At 37.1% G+C, this 21,657-nt stretch overlaps 4 protein-coding genes and 1 long non-coding RNA gene across 5 annotated transcripts; 4 read left to right on the forward strand and 1 right to left on the reverse strand.

Moving 5' to 3' along the window:
* Nucleotides 1-598: 598 nt before the first annotated feature.
* On the forward strand, nt 599-3,408 carry LOC108817755 (glucan endo-1,3-beta-D-glucosidase 1). The gene is made up of 2 exons (XM_018590537.2): nt 599-2,477; nt 2,888-3,408. Exons 1-2 carry the CDS (start codon nt 672-674, stop codon nt 3,359-3,361), a joined length of 2,280 nt encoding a protein of 759 aa, XP_018446039.1. The 5' UTR covers nt 599-671; the 3' UTR covers nt 3,362-3,408.
* A 938-nt stretch (nt 3,409-4,346) lies between these two features.
* On the forward strand, nt 4,347-5,728 carry LOC108814926 (zinc finger protein CONSTANS-LIKE 1). Its single transcript, XM_018587580.2, has one exon. The coding sequence runs from the start codon at nt 4,520-4,522 to the stop codon at nt 5,582-5,584; it is 1,065 nt and encodes a 354-aa protein (XP_018443082.1). The 5' UTR covers nt 4,347-4,519; the 3' UTR covers nt 5,585-5,728.
* Nucleotides 5,729-8,339: 2,611 nt separating this feature from the next.
* On the forward strand, nt 8,340-10,019 carry LOC108817264 (zinc finger protein CONSTANS). Its single transcript, XM_018589909.2, has 2 exons — nt 8,340-9,319; nt 9,508-10,019. The coding sequence occupies exons 1-2, from the start codon at nt 8,564-8,566 to the stop codon at nt 9,877-9,879; spliced, it is 1,128 nt and encodes a 375-aa protein (XP_018445411.1). The 5' UTR covers nt 8,340-8,563; the 3' UTR covers nt 9,880-10,019.
* Nucleotides 10,020-11,097: 1,078 nt separating this feature from the next.
* On the forward strand, nt 11,098-12,240 carry LOC108814736 (uncharacterized). The gene is made up of 2 exons (XR_001943686.2): nt 11,098-11,548; nt 11,697-12,240. It is a non-coding gene; the product is annotated as an uncharacterized LOC108814736 (long non-coding RNA).
* Nucleotides 12,241-17,799: 5,559 nt separating this feature from the next.
* LOC108816321 (basic leucine zipper 43) lies at nt 17,800-18,754 on the reverse strand. The gene has a single exon (XM_018588900.2). It carries the CDS (start codon nt 18,531-18,533, stop codon nt 17,964-17,966), a length of 570 nt encoding a protein of 189 aa, XP_018444402.1. The 5' UTR covers nt 18,534-18,754; the 3' UTR covers nt 17,800-17,963.
* Nucleotides 18,755-21,657: the final 2,903 nt, after the last annotated feature.

The following is a 21,657-nucleotide window of genomic DNA, read 5'->3' on the forward strand; positions in this document are numbered from 1 at the left end:
TAAAATGTAGACCTAAATTGTCAGTTAAGAAATGTGACACTTTTATTATGGAAATGTATCATTTTAGGGATATACAGACAGCTAACATTTCTTAAAGTTATGATACAAATAAACTGATAAATAAATTCTTATCCTTTTCTTATTGGTGGGCAATAGGAGCCTACAAAATAATATGCATTACCGCGTGTTTGTAATTTGCCTTTGCTTGCAATCAACCCTCTTCCCCGTTCCTAAGCAAAATATCAAATCAGAAAATCTCAAAGCATCTGCCAAAACTATACACAAAATTAGGAATTTTGTTAAATGACCATCCCAAACATTGTCATATTCCATCACGTATACGACTTAAGCTCTCAATCAAACATACTTTATTACAAAATACAAATTACATTCCTACAAATGTTGTAATCAAATTCACATTCGTAATGTTCCTTTTTCATTCATTTGGGTATACAACAATATCTTCTCTAGGTTTAGCATCTATAGCAAGTCTCCTGCACGTTCCCAACACCTTGGCTTGCAAAACAACATTTTTTTTCATCTACGCCAACATATCTTATAAATTTACAAAATATCCCTTAATAATTTTCTTTCTAACCAAACAAACCCCACGAGTCAAGACATTAATTTCCAAATCCGTATTTATTGCTTTCTCCTCTTGACTAAGCAAAATGCTGAAGAAAGTGAGGCGAAAGGTCAAATCATTCGTCACCAAACCCTTTAAAAAGTCTAATAAGAGCAGACCTTCAAGACCTCCATCACCACCAGATCCACCACCACCACCTACTCTTCCTCTTCTTACACCATCTCCGACGCCTCAAGAGATGTCTTCATCGAGACAAAGGAACGCTCCGTTTCTCTTCCCGAGATCCGAATCATCCGTCTTACCCGACCCGTCTCGTTTCTTCAGCCACGATCTCCTCTCAACTCCTCTCCCAACAAACTCCTTCTTCCAAAACTTCACCCTCAAAAACGGCGACCAAGCCGAGTACTTCCACCCTTACATCGTCAAACCATCTCCTTCATCTCTCTCCATTTCGTACCCGACTCTCTCCCACAACTCCGCCTTCATCTTCGAGGCTTTCAACGCCGACATCACCGTCTCCGGGTCGGACGGACCCGACCCGCATTCGAGGAAGACTCATCTGATCTCTTCCTTCAGCGATCTCGGCGTCACTCTCGATTTCCCTTCCTCTAACCTCAGATTCTTCCTTGTCAGAGGAAGCCCCTTCATCACCTGCTCTGTCTCCGACAGCAACTCCTCGATCACAATCTCAACGATCCACGCGGTTTTGTCGTTTTCCTGCAACAGCTCATCCACCAAGTACACCGCTAAGCTCAACAACAACCAGACCTGGCTGATCTACGCCTCTTCCCCGGTTCACTTAAATCAAACCGGAGGCTCTTCAATTAACTGCAGTCCTGGATTTTCCGGTATTCTCCGGTTCGCCGTACTACCCGATCCAAGCCCTGATTTTGAATCGATCCTCGACCGGTTTAGCTGCTGTTACCCAGTCTCCGGCGACGCTGATTTAACAAAGCCGTTCACTTTGGAGTATAACTGGGAGAAGCGAGGCTACGGAGACCTCTTAATGCTCGCTCACCCTCTCCACCTGAAGCTTCTATCAACCGACGACTGTTCAATCTCCGTCCTAGAGAGCTTCCGTTACAGAAGCATCGACGGAGATTTGGTCGGCGTCGTCGGAGATTCATGGGTTTTGAGACCGGACCCCGTTTCGGTGACGTGGCACTCCATCAAAGGAGTAGAGGAAGATCGTCGCGAGGAGATCATCTCCGCTCTCGTTAAAGACGTCAACGCGTTGGACTCCTCCGCTCCGGTAACGAACTCGTCGTACTTCTACGCGAAACTGATCGCGCGAGCCGCGAGGTTGGCTCTGATCGCCGAAGAAGTCTGCTACCTCGACGCGATTCCGGCGATCAGGAAGTATCTGAGGAGCATGATCGAGCCGTGGCTGGACGGGACTTTCGAGCCGAACGGGTTCCTTTACGACCCCACGTGGGGAGGCGTGATCACGAAGCAAGGGTCGAGAGACCCCGGAGCTGACTTCGGGTTCGGGGTTTACAACGACCATCATTACCATCTCGGCTACTTCCTCTACGCGATCGCCGTGCTGGCCAAGATCGATCCTTTGTGGGGGAAGAGGTACAGGCCTCAGGCGTATGCTCTGATGGCGGATTTCATGACGCTGGGGAAGAAGAAGAAGAAAGGAGCGAGCTTTGTTAGTTCCGGTTCGGTTTACCCGCGTCTGAGATGCTTTGATCTCTTCAAGCTTCATTCTTGGGCTGGTGGGCTGACGGAGTTCGCCGACGGGAGGAACCAGGAGAGCACGAGCGAGGCTGTGAACGCTTATTACTCCGCTGCTTTGTTGGGGTTGGCTTACGGGGATACGCATCTGGTGGCGGCGGCTTCGACGGTTTTGACGTTAGAGATTCACGCCGCGAAGATGTGGTGGCAGGTAACGGTTTTAATCTCAAATAAAATAGAATTGAACCGGATAAGTTGATTTTACCCGAGCAAACCGAGAGTGTTTGATATGATAACCGAATTGGGTTGCTAGTGCCATCGGTTTATGATTAGTTAACTAACCAAATGAATCCTATTCGGTTAAGTTTGGTTGATCAACTGATAGAAATCTAAGTTAATAGGTTTGGTTGGTTATCTTTGGTTCGATTGGGTATTAGTAAAACATATTACCATATTCAAACCAAACACACAAACCAGTCCGATTCATTCTACATCGGTTTAATTCTGGTTCTGGTTTGAATTGATCTCATAGACTTATGGTTTAATTGATAGAAATCCAAATTAAAATGGTTAGTTTGGTTATCTTTGGTTTAGTTAAGTTTCTCTTCTTGGTGGTGGCAGGTGAAAGAAGGCGACACTATTTATCCGGCAGACTTCACGGCGGAGAATCGTGTGGTTGGGGTTTTATGGTCGACGAAGAGAGACAGTGGCTTATGGTTCGCACCAAAGGAATGGAAAGAGTGTCGGCTTGGGATACAGTTATTACCGATACTCCCAGTGTCGGAGATTCTGTTCTCGGATGTGAAGTTCGTGAAGCAACTCGTGAATTGGACTATGCCGGCGTTGGCGAGAGAGGGTGTCGGAGAAGGGTGGAAAGGGTTTGTGTATGCTTTGGAGAGTATTTACGACAAAGATGGAGCGATGGAGAAGGTTAGAGGATTAAATGGGCATGATGATGGGAACTCTCTGAGTAATCTGTTGTGGTGGATTCATAGTAGAGGTGGTGGTGATGATGATGACTACGACGATGAAGGTGGGTACGGAGGTCATGACGGTGGCGGGAAGTATTGCTCGTTTGGTCATTATTGTAATTAAGCTTCTAAGTTGTCTTTTTGGTTTGTTAAATAAAACAATGTTTAATATGTTGGGCTTAAAGATTCTTGATAAGTCTATAATTTATGTTGGGCTTCAAAATCTTAAATATTTCGGATCCACCAATTTTGTTTGACCCCATGTCAAATATGATTACTTCCCCAAATTTGAAATCTAATAAAGTTAAGATCAAGTTAATATCACATTCTCAAAAGGTGAGGGAGATCGGATGTGACAACACACATCCGTTTTGTTCAAAGTTACAATGATGGTGATCATATGCAAATTGGATATGTATAAACGTTACATACAAATAGGTGATGTTGAAACTCTTATTCAGTATTCACGTTTGGACCCACCATTTGCTGCACCTTGTGGTTCATGTTCTTCTTATCTTTTAGACTCGAAGCGACTTGCCATATTCCAATTGGCTCTTCGGATCTCCAACCGCGTTGCCACATCTGCTTGACCGACTTGATGTGCAAGCAAACAAAATTAGGACAATGCCATGTTAATCTCCTACAACATTACTAAAGAAGATAAGTTTCAAAAAAAAACATTACCAGAGAAGATAAACACACAAAAAAAGAGAGAAGATAAACACTTTGTTAAGAAATGGATTAAGAGACATCCATTTCTTAACAAAGCTAAACATTTTTCTTTAAAAAGAAGGTGCAGCTGCAATCATCTCTAAAACCATATAAACCTTAGACAGTTAAAACATGATTAAGTCAAGAACCAAGATAAAACGTTCAAAGGATAATTATGGCCAAAGCCTCCACCTTACCTAAAATAGTAGTCTACAAGACGAAAATAGTTTTGGTATGCATCAAGGGCCAGAACCTAGGCAACATGTTGATGAGTCATATAGAGAGAGAGAGAGTAGTAAACTCTTGGTGTATCTTTCTTCTCAAGTGTTGATAAGATACAAGACGACTAGTATGATTCCAAAAGCCAATGTCAGCATCTCTGAAAATGGACCCTATACACAAACTCAGCCAGCCACAAGATAATCACACAACTTTTCAAGGCCACTAACTCCTCGCCAAGTGTCAGCTCCTCCAGATCCTATCCTTCCTTTTGCCTTCTTAGTCCCTTGCTTCCCATTTACAATCTTCACTTCCCTCACCAAACAACAAACCAGTACCATCTGAGTTAAACATGTTGAAACAAGAGAGCAACTGGGCACAAGCCTGTGACACATGCCGTTCAGCCGCCTGCACTGTCTACTGCCGAGCTGATTCCGCCTACTTGTGCACCAGCTGCGATGCTCAAGTTCATGCAGCCAATCGTCTTGCTTCCCGCCACGAACGTGTACGAGTGTGCCAATCATGTGAGCGAGCACCGGCTGCCTTTTTCTGCAAGGCAGATGCTGCTTCCTTATGCACAGCCTGTGATTCACAGATTCACTCAGCAAACCCACTTGCTAGACGCCACCAACGTGTTCCGATTCTGCCAATCTCTGGTTCCATGGCCACTAACCATTCAAGTGAGACAACGGAACCGGAGAACATAGTGGTGGTGGGTCAAGAAGAAGAAGATGAAGCAGAGGCGGCTTCTTGGCTGTTGCCTAGTTCAGTTAAAAACTGTGGTGACAACAACAACAACAACAACAACAACAACAACAACAACAACAACAGCAGTCAGAGCAACAGGTTCTCGGTTGGTGAAGAGTATCTGGACCTTGTGGATTACAGTTCTAGTATGGATAAGCGATTCATAGGTCAATCCAATCAGTATCAACAAGACTACAACGTGCCTCAGAGGAGCTACGTGGCAGATGGGGTTGTTCCACTTCAAGTTGATGTATCAAAGGGTCACATGCACCACGAGCAACACAACTATCAGTTTGGTTTCACAAATGTCTCCTCAGAAGCTTATGGAAGCTCCAACGGTTCCCCAATTCATATGGTGAGTCTTGTGCCAGAGTCAACAACAACGAGTGACGCAACAGTATCGCCCAAAGCGGCAACAGAGGAACTGCCTAACGCTCCAGTTCAGATGCTGAGTCCAATGGAGAGAAAGGCAAGGGTGATGAGATACAGAGAGAAGAAGAAGACGAGGAAGTTTGAGAAGACGATAAGGTATGCTTCAAGGAAAGAGTATGCAGAGAAAAGACCAAGGATCAAAGGCCGGTTTGCAAAGAGGAATGAAGTGGATGCAGACCAAGGTTTGTCGACAATGGTAATGTTCGACACAGGATATGGAATTGTTCCTTCATTCTGATAATACATCCTATAGCAAGAACTAGATTTCATGCTTGTGAAAAATGCATTACTGGTTTGTATTCCTTAGAAGTTATCACCACTGTAATGTATATAGAGACATTTTTTGTCTAACTAGTACCAATTAATTATATATATTTATGTTTTTGCTGTTGTATCTAAACAAAATCTGCACACATAGTGACATAAAATACTATCCTTTCAGTCCAAATTTAAATCGATGTGCATTACTTTAGCTAGATGCACCAAAGAAGAGTTAACAATGAACTCACCTAGCCAAGAGATTCAAACAAGTAGTGATTCCTTTTCAACTGTTCCACATCAACTTGATAAAAAAAAGTAGAGGATAACTGATTCCGCTTGTGCCTCCATGAGAAAATAAGGTTTTACACGATATGATTTTACAAACAAAGTAGATGAGGACATAGTTAACTGTAGACATATAAAACGTGGAAAGTTCATTCAATTAAAAGAGACATCATAACATCACACATTTTATTTTTGAGAAAAACATCACACATTGAATAGTCATTCTCAGTAACATACTTAGAAAAGTGGCAGTAACTTAGCAAACAACCCGGAGTGAAAACTGCTACTAGGTATAGTTACATCAAAGGCATATTATTGTTCCTGGTTAGCACTGGAGCATGGTTGCGTAAATACCATTGTCTTATCCAGTAAATTAACACTCACAAGACAGAACTAACTACTAGCAGAATAATGTCAATGCCTATGTTTACTTGCTATAAATCTATTAGAATAAAGGGTTATAGTGTGTCACCTTTCCAAGGCATATGCTGACATAAAAGAATAAAGAAGCAAAGAGAAATCAAAGTGACACTGTAACTAAGCCCTTCACTTTGTTGCCACCTGGAAAAGGCCATGTAGCCTCAGCTTATCTTACCACTTTACATGGTTAACTGATGATTTCCTGCAACAATCAAAAGATTCGTCTTGGCAATCACTGAGTGAGCGTTGATATCCATATGAATTTAGCCACTAGCGAGCGTGAGTGTAAAATATGTTCTCTTTGGACCACATAAACGGATCTCATTCATCCACTGAAACCAGAAGTGTGACTAGCTAGTGTAACTACTGAATCAAAAGCCCACCAGAAAATCTAGTATGTGATCTGGTTTGATCATGTAGCAAAAACTTACAAACCACGCAATATCATCATCAACAAGTAAGCTTTAAGTAGTAGAGAGAGTTTCATCTAGATTTCTTTTCAGGAAAATTTTAAAGATTCAATAACAATTGTTGCTTAGGTAACTAACGAGTTGTAAGAACCAATTTAATGTTAACATTTAGTGATTGGATTTGAGATATCACTCAAAAGTGCATAAAAGTGATATTACCTTTTGCCAAAAGTCGCTGCACTTTTGCACTTTTGCCTCAGATAAGTTTCTCACAGCCATGTAAAATGGAGAATCCTCACATAGCTTACAATTGCAAGCTTTGTATGGTCCCTGGATTCTTGTTCTCTTTCTCAGTCTTTTCAAGAAAAGAAGGTTTTCTATTTAAATCTGAAAGAAGGAAAGTATTCGCAACCCGGGAAGCTGCAAAATAATGAAATTAAATAAGTGACATATAGTTTTCTTTCCTTAATATCTTTACAACTGAGTCTAATTGGCTTTAAATTGCATTTTCCTTCACATAATTCCCTTGCAACTTTCATGTAAGGTGGAACTCTACCTCTATACATGTAAGAGAAGTTCCAACCACAGATAGGAAAAGAGAAATAATAAGCTAAAACTATATTTCTTGAACTACAAGTGATAAAATGGTCAATACACAACTCTTCTTGAACTAGAACCACTATAAAATCCCCACTATTTTCATATCACTAATGTAATGATCCTAGAATCCTTCTCTTTCATAAGATTTCTCCATTACATTCATCATAAAACCAGTAAATAACAAGAACTTGAAGTTAAGCTCCAACTACCAAGAAAAAAATAGTGTGGTATAAGAAATAATGAAAGAGGAAGAGATGCGAAAAGTGTATCCTAGGACCAGCCTTTTTATACAAGCAAACTCACTTTTCAGCTGTAGACAATAGAGTTGAAGGAAGCCACATGAATTCGGCCACTAGGGTCTTCTAACCTTTGGACCACATAAATGGGTATCGTACTTCCACTGAACCCAAAGCATTTCCACATAGTAAAACATTTATAGCATATCGCCAACAAAGCACTGGTGGTTAATTACTAGTACAAAAGCAAACCCATGATGTCATTTTAAAAAAATTGCATCTACTGATCCTACGGAGTAGTAAACGAGCAGCTCAAAACTCTACCTCCGTGATCCTAGAAAGACAAGTCATGAAACTTTCCATCTCTGACCTGACACTTGGCAGTATAAAAGTAATATGGAAACATACTTAGGTTAAATAGCAATAAACAAGATATTATCAATTATCATGCTGTCAAAATGTTGCAGAGACATTTGACAACTCCCATGAGTCTTTTATTAGCATGATGGTGATCAACTGCAAATTTCTACATAAAATATAGACATGTGATACTAACTAACGTTGCTCCTTTTGGAGTCCTAGTTTTCCTACAACTTGTGGCTCAGGTAAAAGTTGGTGATGGCTCTGAGACACGATGTCTTAACCTACAGTTAGTTATCACAAGGTTCAAGAAGGATATTCAACTACGTAGACTTTTCCTTTGGAAGAGCCACAGAGATAGAGTATCTACTTTTAGTTTTAAATAAATCCAAAAGTAAAAATAGTAAAAGATGGTACGAAAATAGTAACACCATATGGTGTTTATCTTCTTGAGAATCTCTCAATGACAAGTAGGTACAACATATGCAACTAGTGAATGTTTCCCAACTAATAGCTCTCAACCACGTGTACGCACTGATGATTCGGACTCGATATTCTCTCTCACAGCAGATATAGCTTTAATAGCCCCTGCTCTCAAGACACAATCTCCCACACCATCACACTTTACTACATCTCTGAGTTAAAATGTTGAAACAAGAGAGTAACAACATTAGTAATAGAGACAACAACAGAGGGGCACGAGCCTGCGACACATGCCGGTCCACCATCTGCACCGTGTACTGCCATGCTGACTCTGCCTACTTATGCACCAGCTGTGATGCTCAAGTTCACTCTGCCAACCGCGTTGCTTCCCGCCATAAACGTGTCCCTGTCTGCGAGTCATGTGAGCGTGCCCCGGCTGCTTTTATGTGTGAGGCAGATGATGTGTCTCTATGCACAGCCTGTGATTCAGAGGTTCACTCCGCAAACCCTCTTGCTAGACGCCATCAGCGAGTTCCGGTTGTGCCGATAACTGGAAACTCTTGCAGCTCCTTGGCCACTCCTCACCACACATCAGTGACCGAGCCAGAGAAGAGAGCTGTGTTGGTTCAAGATGATCGGGAAGGTAAAGAGGATGCCAAAGAGACGGCTTCATGGGTGTTCCCTTACTCAGATAAAGTCAATCACAATAACAACAACCAGAACAACGAGTTGTTGTTTAGTGATGACTATCTAGACCTTGCTGATTACAACTCGAGTATGGACTACAAGTTCACTGGTGATTACAATCAACATCAACATAAGCAAGACTGCACCGTACCACAGACAAACTACGGTGGAGATAGAGTTGTTCCACTCCAACTTGAAGAAACAAGAGGAAACCTGCGCCACAAGCAACAGAATATCACATATGGCTCCTCAGGGAGTCAATACAACTACAATGGTTCCATAAACCATAACGTAAGCCCTTCAATTCATCTTCTTCTTTCATCATACACACAAAACACACACAGTATAACTACCAAGAGTTAATCTGTATTACATAGAACTTTGACCAGAAATTTATAATAATTAGAAAAAGTTGCTTCTCTTTAGTCCTCTTAACAAGGGGATTGAGAATTGTCTTTGTTTCTTTTTTTTGTCATTAGGCAAACAATCCATCAATGCAAACTGACTTTGTGCCGGAGCCAACAGCACGTGTCACAACAGCTTCACACCAAAAGACGCCCAAAGAGACTATACACCAACCACCAGAACCTCTAGTTCAGATGCTCAGTCCAATGGACAGAGAGGCTAGAGTCCTGAGATACAGAGAGAAGAGGAAGAGAAGAAAGTTTGAGAAGACAATAAGGTATGCTTCAAGGAAGGCATACGCAGAGAGAAGACCGAGGATCAACGGACGGTTTGCAAAGATGAGCGAGACCGAAGTAGAGGACCAAGAGTTCAACACGATGTTAATGTACCATGACACAGGATATGGCATTGTTCCTTCATTCTATGGCAAAAATAAAGAATACTAGACTGCTAGCTGTAAATAACTGTTTAGTTTGTAAGATTATGTAAGGTTTGGTGTAATCCTTGGCTTCAAGAATGATTACTTATGCTGCTATATGTATAAGGTTGTGTAGTTTTGGTGCTTAGCTATTACTAATTAGTATTCTTCTTCCTTGCATTAATTAGTTAAACACAACCTGTCCAGTGTCTACTCCACGATTAGTTAAACACAATCCCATAAACCAACATGCAATCAAATGCGAAGTGAACAATGCTGATTGTGAATATGATTTAATTAAAAGCAAATTATTGTTCTCAGTTGACATTGGAAGTGATTGGAGCACCGAATATGCATTCCCATAAGCTTTTTTTTAGTACATACATATTTACTCACAACTATTAACAATAATTAAGTAAATGTCTACGCGTATATATGGGCCATATATCCGCATAAACATAAGAGATACTTACTTGATAAATCTTGCTCATATCTTTTAGAATAAAGAGCTATATATGCTTGCTCACTTTATCAGTCAGGGTATATGCTTATAAAAAGAATGAAAAGTGGAAAATATATAATGGAGAGGTGACACTGTTACTAAAGGATGCCCTTTTTGCCATGTGGAAAGTGCCATAGAGCTACGCGGTATACTGTTCATGTATACCATTCAATAAACAGTGCAATCAAAAGATTCGGTTCTACGCATGCATATCTGGTTTCAGCCAAAAGTCTGAGACCGGTGTTGACTTGCCTTACGAAAGCTATTGTTGTGTGTAACTGTAAAAATAAATCTTGTAACTGTAAGCCAAAAATACAACCATAGACATCATCACAACTTGTCTACTTAAGCTACACATACACATGAATTGTTACTAGACAGAGTCATATTCCTGATGTTTAGTTACAGAACCAATTTGACCAGAAAAAAAAAGTTACAGAACCAATTAACCATATGTGTTGAGTTCTTCGAGAACTTTAAGAAAGATATAATAAACAAAGTGAAAAAGTGCATAAAGTGAAAAAGCTTGCTGCACTATGCACTTTTTTAAAATAGCTTGCTGCACAGGCTTTTTATCATGGTCCATGGACCCTCGTAGATTCTCTCTTTTTGTTAGAACAAGAAAAATATAATAGTAATAAAAACACGAGAAATTACCTATAATGATTCAAATAATACATGTAATGACTATACTAACTCATAAACTTTCTTAATTACTAGAATAGATCACAGGGGTAACAAAAATACGAGAAAACCAATTTTCCTTTTATTATTAACAAAATTGCCATTGAGTTAATTTAATAGGAAATTGTATAATATTTTCCCCAAAAAAAAACCCTTTTGTCGAGGCTCTGTCTTCTTCACAATCTCAATTCCCCTTCACACATCGAACCTCCATCTCCGACAACTTCATCTCAGTCGCAGCCGCCTTTCGTTTCGTCACATCCTCCCTAAATCGGCATCGTCCCTGTACACGATGAAGCCTAACTCCGAACCCTAACTCCGATTTGGCTTCGTCACATCCGCCTCAAAATCGAAGAATATTGAAACGGTGAGTGATAAATATATTAATTTCAAGCCTTTTTCGATATGCAGAAACTGGTCCAGAGAGAAACGGAGAATGGTTGGTCTGTTCTGTCTACTGTCCATGGGATATTTGGTATTTCAAGCAATAGTCGGATCCCTTTGCATTGTGGTAAGAGGGTGTTTGATCCAGCAGCATTTAATCGCTATCCATAGGGTCGTATTGGTTTTAGCAGCCTTGTTGACTCCATCAAAGTTCTAATGTACGAAGGCAAGGATAGTTATACACTTCATGGGATTCCCCAATCTCTCTTTTGCAGGGTTTGAAGACACGCAAGATAACTCGGAGAAGATTAAAGTGCAAACTTATGCTTGGGTCAATAAAGAATAAAGATGATCGTCGTATTGCTTACGGATGAACTGTTTTTTCACCATTTTCTTGGCAGTGGATCCTGAGATTATGGGTGTGTGTAGGAATGGAGAGTGATTCATGGGAATAATTTTTTATAGATATTTAGGAATAGGTTGACTGGAACATGAATTCAAATTGGGAAGAGAAGAGACGATGCGTAGAACCACTAATATTGTCTGACGATTCTTGAACGACGAATAGACATATAAATTGCTACTTTCCTGGCTGCTAACCCTTCTAGGGAAGAAAAGCAGGAGCACGAGTGTTCTTGAATAATGTGTGGATGTGTGTTTATTGTTTTTGGAGTCTTGGATGTAGACAGTGGTCAAGAGTTTATTGCTAGGGCTGTTCTTGTCTAGTTTAGTAGTTATTGTAACCACTCTTTTTGTTGTTTTTTGTTTAGATTTTCAACATTTGATTGTATCATTTATCAATGTATATCAGTTTATCAATGAGCAATGACACAAAACTCGGCAAATATATTCATACCACAACAATTTTGCAATCATATGCCTTACTTTTTGTTCTTCAGATTGTGCCATATGGTTCAAGGATATCTTAGCCCTTTCAAATGCTAAGCTTGATTCTTAAAAGCGAGCAGGTATGTGTAATGTACAACTTAGATGTCTAGCTGTGTAATGTACAACTTAGATGTCCAAATCGTATTCTGCAAAATCAACTCCGTAATCCTCAAATATAATTTCAACAAAATCCTCAAATCGGGTGTTTTCATTCGCAACAATCAATATGCTCCCTTGCTCGTTATCTACTTCAAATAACCACATAGTTTTCTCAAGTTTCCACTTCCCACAGACGAGAACTATGGGTTCCATTACTCTTTCTTCGATCTGAATTAAAAGATGCAGTTGTAAGTCACCATGAAAGTAGACCACGTGTTTCTGAGTGGAAGGTCACAAAAGAAGAAGAGGTCAAAGAACGTAAAACCTAATTGGAGTTAACGTGGACATATCTTTTAGATTAAACCAATATTTCAAATTGGTTTAAATTAATTTAAACCGAAAATAACTCTAAACCAAATTTCAAAATTAATTAAAACCAAATTCAATCAATCCAAACCGAGATCCAATTTAAATTAAACCGAAATTTAGATGAATTTATCCAAAAATTCGAATTGTGTCTCACTCTAGTAATTAAAATTTATTTAAAAATCTGCCGTCAAAGACTACAATTTAAAAAAATCTGTCACCAAATGAATACAAAAGTCTGCTGTAAAATTAAATCGGGCAAACATATCTATCAGCAAAATATATGTCTATTTTCAATAAACATATCTGTCTCAAAACTCTGACTACTTCAAAAAAAAACTTCTGACTTCAACAAATCGGTTACTACATATGACATATTAAAATAAATAAATCTATCAACAATCTTAAATCGGCCACAAAAATCTGATGGCTTAAAAAATCTGTCGTACCAGAAAAGTCTGTCACCAAATACTTGGCAGATATATATTTTACAACAGTTTTTTATAATAGACTTATCTTACGATAGATTTATTTTTCGCTAAATAAGTCTGCCGTCGAATATTTTTTAATTAATTTAAATGGCACTTTTGTAATATTACTTTTTGATTATAACTAGAGTCAAGGACATTTTCGACCATAAAATAATGTTAGTAATTTTAAACTTTTAAAAGTTGTTCTAGTAATTTCTCAACTAATTTGAGTCATTCTAGTACACTTCCCAAAAAACACAGATAATTGATATCTTTTTTTTTTTTCCATCTGAAGTATTATATATATAAGACAAAAACATACAAAAAAGCCCAACCGGCCCAAACGAAATTACAAACCAAAACCGAAAGCCCACAGAAAATTGAGACTCAGGCCCACCCAAACTCCACACTTCCCACGTGTACGCAAACCGCTACAACTCATGGGACGCGTGTCAACTTCGGAGACTTCGTCATCATCAGAGGCTGTCGGTCGCCGCCGAGACCGAAACCCGCGATCTCACCGGAATTGCAAATCACCCCCTTCCTCCTCCAGAGGAGTCGACGTTGTACTTGACCGGAACACACCCACCGGATTTACCGGGAGAAACACTACGACCACCAGATTCCATCTCCAACGACTGTATTGGAGATATAGGAACCGGGGTCTTTCAACATCGGCCCGAACTTCAGCTAAGCGTCAATCGGTTCCACCGAGACCTCATGCGAATTCGGCCACTCACCACCACAAAGAACAAACCTGAACACAGCTCGAACACATCCTCGAAGAGCGAAAGCCGGCGACCACCATCCGAGAAGAGACGGCTCGGCCCCAGAAACAAAGCCGGACCACCACCAGAGAGAACGGTGCATGGCCGGAAGCAAGAGAAAACGATCCGTATAAGACGAACCGATTTAGAGCCAAAAAAACAGAGAAAATAAAAAGGAAGCAAAGCTTTGCCGGACCGGCGGTGGCTAGGAGAGCCAAACCCGCCGGCCGGAGTCGTGAACTCGCGAAGGTGAAGCTCCAGATAATTGATATCTCATCTTGCTTTCCTCCACATAATCCAAGGAAAAATAACTAACGTGTACATGTGAGAGGAGTTCCTCAACGACCATTACAATAAACTCAAGGAAAGCCACGGATTAGCAACGAAGAAAAAAAAAAGACTTGGTTCTATGAACAACACATAAATGAAAACTGCAGAAACACATTATCAAGGAAAGAATATCAATCATAACTCATATGATGCACTCAATCACTATAATCACTTCATCATACATTCTTCTTAATGATTATATGATCTTCACAATTATTGTTTGATTCATATAGCTCTACTATATAAAGCTATGTAACTCTCTTTATATCAAGTAGACAATTCATACATTTCTCATAAGTTATTACACATGGCCTTTCATGAAACTGGAATCCCTTTTAAAATCTCCACAGTTTTCACCGTGAACCTCAGTCTAAGTTGTATTAGTGGTTCCAGTTAGTTGTGTTTACACAATGAAAAGGTAAACGATAGATGGGCCTACAAATGAATTCCAAACTAGTAAGCCTATATCCAATCGCTACAATTGCATGAATACGTTGCAAACCATGGTGGACTAAAGAATCTGCAATAACTTGTCTGAAGAACCTATAAGGCTAAATTTCAGTGACCACTTATTTGTGGCCCTTGATCAGAAAATAAGCAAGATAAGGAAAAGAATCCAACCAGATGTAAAGTAGCAGCATCAACCAGCCTATATGGACAAGTAACCGTGTATGTACCAGCAGTTTTTGAGTAAATCAATTGGCTAGTTATAAGACGAGTTAAAATGTCACAATCCAAACTCAGCTACTAAATACTAGTTACATGTTCAGTTGCGTGTGGTCCATGGAATGATCATCACCTTTGCATTTTGATTCCTTCTGATTATCCAAATAATCCCAGGTTGCTTTTGATTACCAGAATCCGGACTGTGACTTTGTGATGTAGATAGATATTTGGAAATATTCCAAATATCTTATTATTGTTTTTATTAATTATTTTAGATAATTATCTTTAATATTTTAGGGTTTTATGGTTTTATATATATAGCCGTCGGTTTATGGTTGTATTCAGTTTATGAGTTGATTGATTATTAATAAAAGTTGAGAGTTTTCTCTTTTGTTCCTTGTTTTCGGTAGATCATTGGTGATCTCAACGAATTTAAGAAGACATCGATCTTAGGTATTCTTAGACTAAATAAGATCATTGTGATTATCCTAGTTTTCCGGGTATTCTCAGAATCAACGGATCTCTAGTCCTATCCTATAAAGCTTCCGCTACATCAGGTGGTATCAGAGCCGCGTTTCTTTGGTTTCTCAATCGAAGAACGATTCTGGATGTTATGGTGAGTGATTGCTTTTATCCCTTTGTCGAGAGAAAAGAAAACTATGAGATCTATCGAGAGATCTATGGTGATCCAATCTACGACGTGTATGAAAATGATGTCTGCGTTGTTGATTCGTTTTCAACGAAAATTCTTTTTGCAAATCTCGTCTGTGCAAAATTCGAGCATGACGAGATCCGTGCGAAATTCGGGCAAGACGAGTTCTACGAAGATTTTGTGAAATTTTTTGATAATCTGATGCGTGCAAATCTTGTGCAAAAACGGATTTATAAAGATTCAAGTTACAAACAGATCCGTACAAAAATCATACAAAACATGCTATTGAAGATTCGAGGAAGAGTTTTCATGGGAAAACATTTTGGATTCGAAGACTACGATCAAGATTCGAGGACGAATCTTCTCCAACCCGGAGAGAATGATGTAGATAGATATTTGGAATATTTACAAATATCTTATTATTTATTTTATTAATTAGTTTTGATAATTATCTTTATTATTTAAGGTTTTTGGATTTTATTATATATAGCCGTCTAGGCTTACGTTTGTATGGGGATGATTGATATTGATATTTTTATAAACAGAGGTTTGAAACCCTTTATTTCCTTGTTACGGCTAGAACTCGAGAGTTTTCAACGAATCAAGAAGACTTTGATCCTAGGTATTCTCAGACTAAATAGGATTCATCGTGTTATCGTAGCTTCCGCTACATCACCCTCCGACTTCAGTTTTTGATTGATTAATAAAAGTTAAGAGTTTTCTCTTTTGTTCCTTGTTTTCGGTAGATCATTAGTGATCTCAACGAATTTAAGAACACATCGATCTTAGGTATTCTTAGACTAAATAAGATCATTGTGATTATCCTAGTTTTCCGGGTATTCTCAGAATCAACGGATCTCTAGTCCTATCCTATAAAGCTTCCGCTACATCACTTTGCTAGTGAGAGAAGCCAAGAATTTGACCCCGACCCACACCATCAACATCCTTCAACTGTTATGTGCCTACTAACCTGATGTAAAAATCATGCTCATAAAAGCCCATCAATACCTAGGATCGGATATAGAAAATGGCCCAAAGTAGTGTCACGCGTTGGCAACATCAAACATGTTTTCCTATACTATATACTTTTAGGAAACTACTCTTTTTATCCATGCGGCATACAGTATTTATACTACACAAATATAATATAATCATTTTATAATTTTTTGCTAACATGCAGATTTGAAATTATATACCAATTTTTATATCATCATCATTCATGAAAGAAGAAATGTCTATCATCTCCAAATTATCTTCTTGTCTGTTTATATAAATTAGTTAATTTTCTGCACCATGCACAAAATAAATATTTTAAATAACTATATATATATATGAATATAAATTTCATTTTATTGATTTAAAAACAAAATAAAACAAAATTATAAATAATGATTTATTTTCTCTTTTACTTAACACTATTTAGTTTAATTTTTGGTTTTGCGTTAATTAAAATTAAATTAAAATAGAAAATTTTGCTTATCTTATATGTGTGTGTATATATATATATATATATATATATATATATATATATATATATATTTAAAACTACAGTTCTGAGTAGTTTTTTGTTTAAAGTTTTTTTACATTAGTGTAATTTATTTATTTTATTTGTCTCAATAAATCAATAATTATCACACAACAATTACTGAATCACATTTAAATTCAATAGATTAAAATTTTGATTAATCATCTATATACCTTTGGATCCAAATATAAATGAATATTTAACTGTTCATAAAAATTTAATCAAAATTGTCATAGTTTATAGTTATAATTAATTTTGATGAAAATATAAACAATTATATGAACTTACTTACTTCTTTTATCAGAAGTTCATTTTAATAATAATTATAAATATATTTTATGGTATGTAGCCAAATTTTATAATTATCTCATTTTAAAAAATTTACTAAAAATCAAAATATTTATCACTAAAATTTTACAAGTAGTATTAAGAAGTAACTTATGTCATCATTTTGACTAAGTCATATTTTTCTTTCAAACTGAATGTGGTGATGAGTCTGATGACACTTGAACAAAACTTAAAGAGTCACTTCAAATATTATGGGATCTTCCAATAAACAGCTGAAAATAACTCCCAAGACTTTGGTACGTAGTTAAACTAAACCGTTAAAAAGTATGTTTCAACGGTGCTGGACCTGAGTCTGGCCCAAAACAAAATACATAAAATTTGCTTTTCCTTTCGGCCCAACAATATATAAACGAGCCGGAATTGGACGGGTACCAAACAAAGAAAACAGATATGAAGGCAGAAATTTTAAAAGTTGGATCAGAATAAATAACTCATGATGGATGATGAGTTCTTCGATCATCTGTAATAGAAGACAAGTCTTGATCCAAATCATTATCCAAGGAAGAAGAAGAGTATCTGCCGTTGATGCTTCTGCTTCCTCCTGCTCCTATAACCTTCTTCATGGATGTGATGACTTGATGAAGCGCTAAGTTTTCCTCTTTAAGACTCGAGTTCTCTTGAAGAACAAGATCATTGCTATCCGAGGCTTGGTTAAGCCTCTCTAAAATCTGTTGATTCTCGCTTCTAAGCCAAGCAACCTGCGATAGAAGCTCATCTAAGTGTCTTTGCTTTCTCATTCTTGACCTTCTTGCAGATTCTCTGTTAGATACCATACGTCTTTGCTTTCTCTCGTTGATGACGAATATATCTTCAGTTGCTTCGTCGGACGTGGCAGAGTGGTTGCTTGCTGGAGATTGTAGATTGAGTTCTTGAATTTGAGGGTATGGGATAAGATTGAGATTGTTGTTGGAAGGGTTTAAGTTGTTATAATAATGGTGTATGTGGAAGTAGTCTTGTTGTTGCATGTTGTTAAGACTTGAGCTATCATAATTTGGCTGCATGGTCAACTTCTATATCTCTCTCTAGAGCTCAAAGAGGGTGAGTTAATGGTGGAGGTTGGATGAGGAGGGGTGTTTATACAGCTAAGAAAGCCATAAAAAGTGGACAAGCCTTTTGCAAATTGGTGGCTTTCCTGACATATGCTTAAGGGTTTTGGCTTTGAAATAAAATAATTTAGATTATGTCTTCTACATGATTATGTCTTCTACATGACTATTGGCATGTTTTGTTTCTTTAAATTAATGAAAATGCTGTTTTTCTTTTAAAATTTACAGGTCGCCATATAAATCTACCAATAATTAATAGATATATAAATTTTTATTTTGTTAAAATTTTAAAATACTAATGACATCGATATATATGTTGAATTATAACAAGTTTGTCCCATTGGAATTATTGTGATATATATACATCGATCAGTTGACGGCTTGAGGCATGAGACTAATACAAGATAAATCATGCCTTATACTTTATCGTAACCCTTACATGCATGCTTGGTATCTCATACTTCATAAACAGATCGAGATATCACATAAGCATATAAAAATGATACAATGAGGTGGTACATAGATCATGATATGATTAGGTTTTTAGTTTAATAACCAAATGTCAAGTTGGATCTGGTGCATGTAATTATAGGAGAGAGTATACTATGGCCATCTAGTGGATCATGATGTTCATGCATGATTGAGCTGAAGTTTTTTTTTTTTAACTGAAGGTTTCTATATCATGTCATGCATTATGATGATTGTGACACTGGGTTGTAATATGTCTATAATATATTGTGGATGAAATCAAGTTATGGATCAGTGTTATGTGCTTACATCAGAGAGAAATTGTAGTTTCTAGTTGTGGGCTTCAAATTATTTAAGTTTAGAAACAGTTAATGATTTGCTAGCCAACATATAAAGTAGTGATGATAAGTCAATTTATAAAAGCTTTATATAATGTATATTTGATTCTAACATCTCCATAACTAGCCGATTTCTCCTTTTTTCGTAGATAAGAAGAAAATTATCCGTTGGACCTTTGGGATTTGCTTCTCTTCTCTGATTAACATAATTATTATATGGTTTTAGACTTATAGATGTCTTAGATAAAATGAAAAACAATGTGTTCTCTACTATAGTATCACACATAAAGTAAAATTTAGATTATCAAATTAAAGACCGCAAGTGGATAGTTGAACATTTTTAGAACTGTAATAATTATTTAACTAGAATTTTACCAAGAAATTATAAAATTTTACATTCTTTATCCATGTATATCTATGTTTTAAACTGTCATGTAGGCTCAAACACAACCATGCCATACTGAAATTCCAACCATACATTACACATGTAAATCTCACATACATTAGTAACCCATTAACTGCGCATTAACAAATCATTTAAAATCTTTTAGTGTTTTTTCTTTTCGATTATTAGATGATATGGTCAAAAACATCTTTGTGATTAGCTAGTAGATTAACTAAATATTTTTGACGTTGAAAATATTCACAGAGATTACCTCTGAATGAGTCTAATCGAACCCTGATCTTTAATTCACATAATGAATCATTAGTTCACCTTAAATGAATTTTATTTTTAAATGTTATGTAGAGAACATCATGTTGATACAAGAACTCAATTATTATCTAACCCTTGTATTATTATATACCCAAATACCACTATTATTAACAAAAACAAAACCAAAACTCCTTATGCACTAGGAAAGCAAGATGTGTTAGGCAGGGTTGGCTTGTCGTTTTATAATGTTTACAAAGGCTAGGCAAAGGCTAGGCAAAGGCTATAATACATTTGAGGAGCTGGTGACTCAACAACCACTAAAAATCACACACATACAATTACAATTTATGGCCAAAAATTTGCTCAATTTAACTAACTAAGTTATGTTAACTGGTCAAAAATATAAAGATCGACTACCGAACGCATATTTGATCACTTAGTTTTAGAACTATTTGACTTTGTAGCATATGTCATCAAAATTTAGGAAATCGTTTGCTTTTGTCGTGACTTAGATTCGTTAAACTGGAGAATTGAACAAATCTTCTTGGTACCTTTATTCTTTTCTTGTTAATATTATTATGTTAGAAGGTATGTTTAGGCATGCATGGGGTTATTATGCTTCATGTGTAAAAGGGCAGTATTAACTAAAACATTTGCAAACCACAAGGTAGTCTAGTGGTTGGCAGATTTTGGAATTGCTAAAAAAATCGAGTTTGAATACATTCCATCATACTTTTATCTTATGACTACGCAGTTATGAACATATCTTATGGTGTATTTGAATATCTATAGTGAGAGTTCATATGTGGACCATATCTAATACTGGTTCTAATATTTTATGGACTGGAAGCTAAAATAATATATTGGACATGTAAATTTACATATTAAATAGAAAATAATGAAAAACAAATATTTAAGTAAAAGAGAAATACTTGAACTCTGGACCTTTGGGATGGATTAAATTATATAATATTAGTTTTGAAAAAAAAAAAAAAAAAAAAAAAAAAGAACTCTGGACCTTTGCTCTGTTAGTAGTAACCACAACCAATTCAACTACCAGAAAAATATGTTAAATGTGTTGAAATTATATTTATTATTTGTCGGGCGGAAGCAACTGTTTTCTTTGGTTGTTTTCAAGGTCGGTTCTGGTTATACCATTTTTTTTGAAAATTAGTTTGAGTTTTCCATGAATCTGGAATATCTCAAAATTAAAAGAAAAAAAAAACAAAACATTTGCATATTAATATTGGACATCTATTTTTTTTTTACTTAATATTGGACATCTTATAGTTTGATTTTTAGGTTGTTCACCGAATGTTATATAGCCAAGCTGATATACAAATGAAGCTTCTCTGTCAAAGTAGTTTTTCGAGTAAATTTCAAGTTTTACTATTTCCGTGATGTCATACCTCGCTATTTGAGGAAACCAAAATTTGAAAGGTCGACCGAATACTTTTCAAAAAAAAAAAAAAAAAGGTCGACCGAATAGTTTCTACTGAATTAGTTATTGGATTTGGGATCAAATATGCATTAGCTTTGAATTACAGATTTTCATCTCAAACCGACTGATAAATTGAATGAAAGATAGATTAATACTTATTTTTTACAAAAAATTGAA

This window comes from Raphanus sativus, chromosome 7 (assembly GCF_000801105.2).
Source record: "Raphanus sativus cultivar WK10039 chromosome 7, ASM80110v3, whole genome shotgun sequence".
Classification (NCBI taxonomy): domain Eukaryota; kingdom Viridiplantae; phylum Streptophyta; class Magnoliopsida; order Brassicales; family Brassicaceae; genus Raphanus; species Raphanus sativus.

Excerpts from the sequence above, each read along its gene's own strand:
- LOC108817755 (XM_018590537.2), top strand. The coding sequence starts at position 672 with ATGCTGAAGAAAGTGAGGCGAAAGGTCAAATCATTCGTCACCAAACCC. Across the intron at positions 2,478-2,887 it reads CCGCGAAGATGTGGTGGCAG|GTGAAAGAAGGCGACACTAT; the intron begins GTAACGGTTTTA and ends TGGTGGTGGCAG.
- LOC108814926 (XM_018587580.2), top strand. The coding sequence starts at position 4,520 with ATGTTGAAACAAGAGAGCAACTGGGCACAAGCCTGTGACACATGCCGT.
- LOC108817264 (XM_018589909.2), top strand. The coding sequence starts at position 8,564 with ATGTTGAAACAAGAGAGTAACAACATTAGTAATAGAGACAACAACAGA. Across the intron at positions 9,320-9,507 it reads ATGGTTCCATAAACCATAAC|GCAAACAATCCATCAATGCA; the intron begins GTAAGCCCTTCA and ends TTTTGTCATTAG.
- LOC108816321 (XM_018588900.2), bottom strand. The coding sequence starts at position 18,533 with ATGCAGCCAAATTATGATAGCTCAAGTCTTAACAACATGCAACAACAA.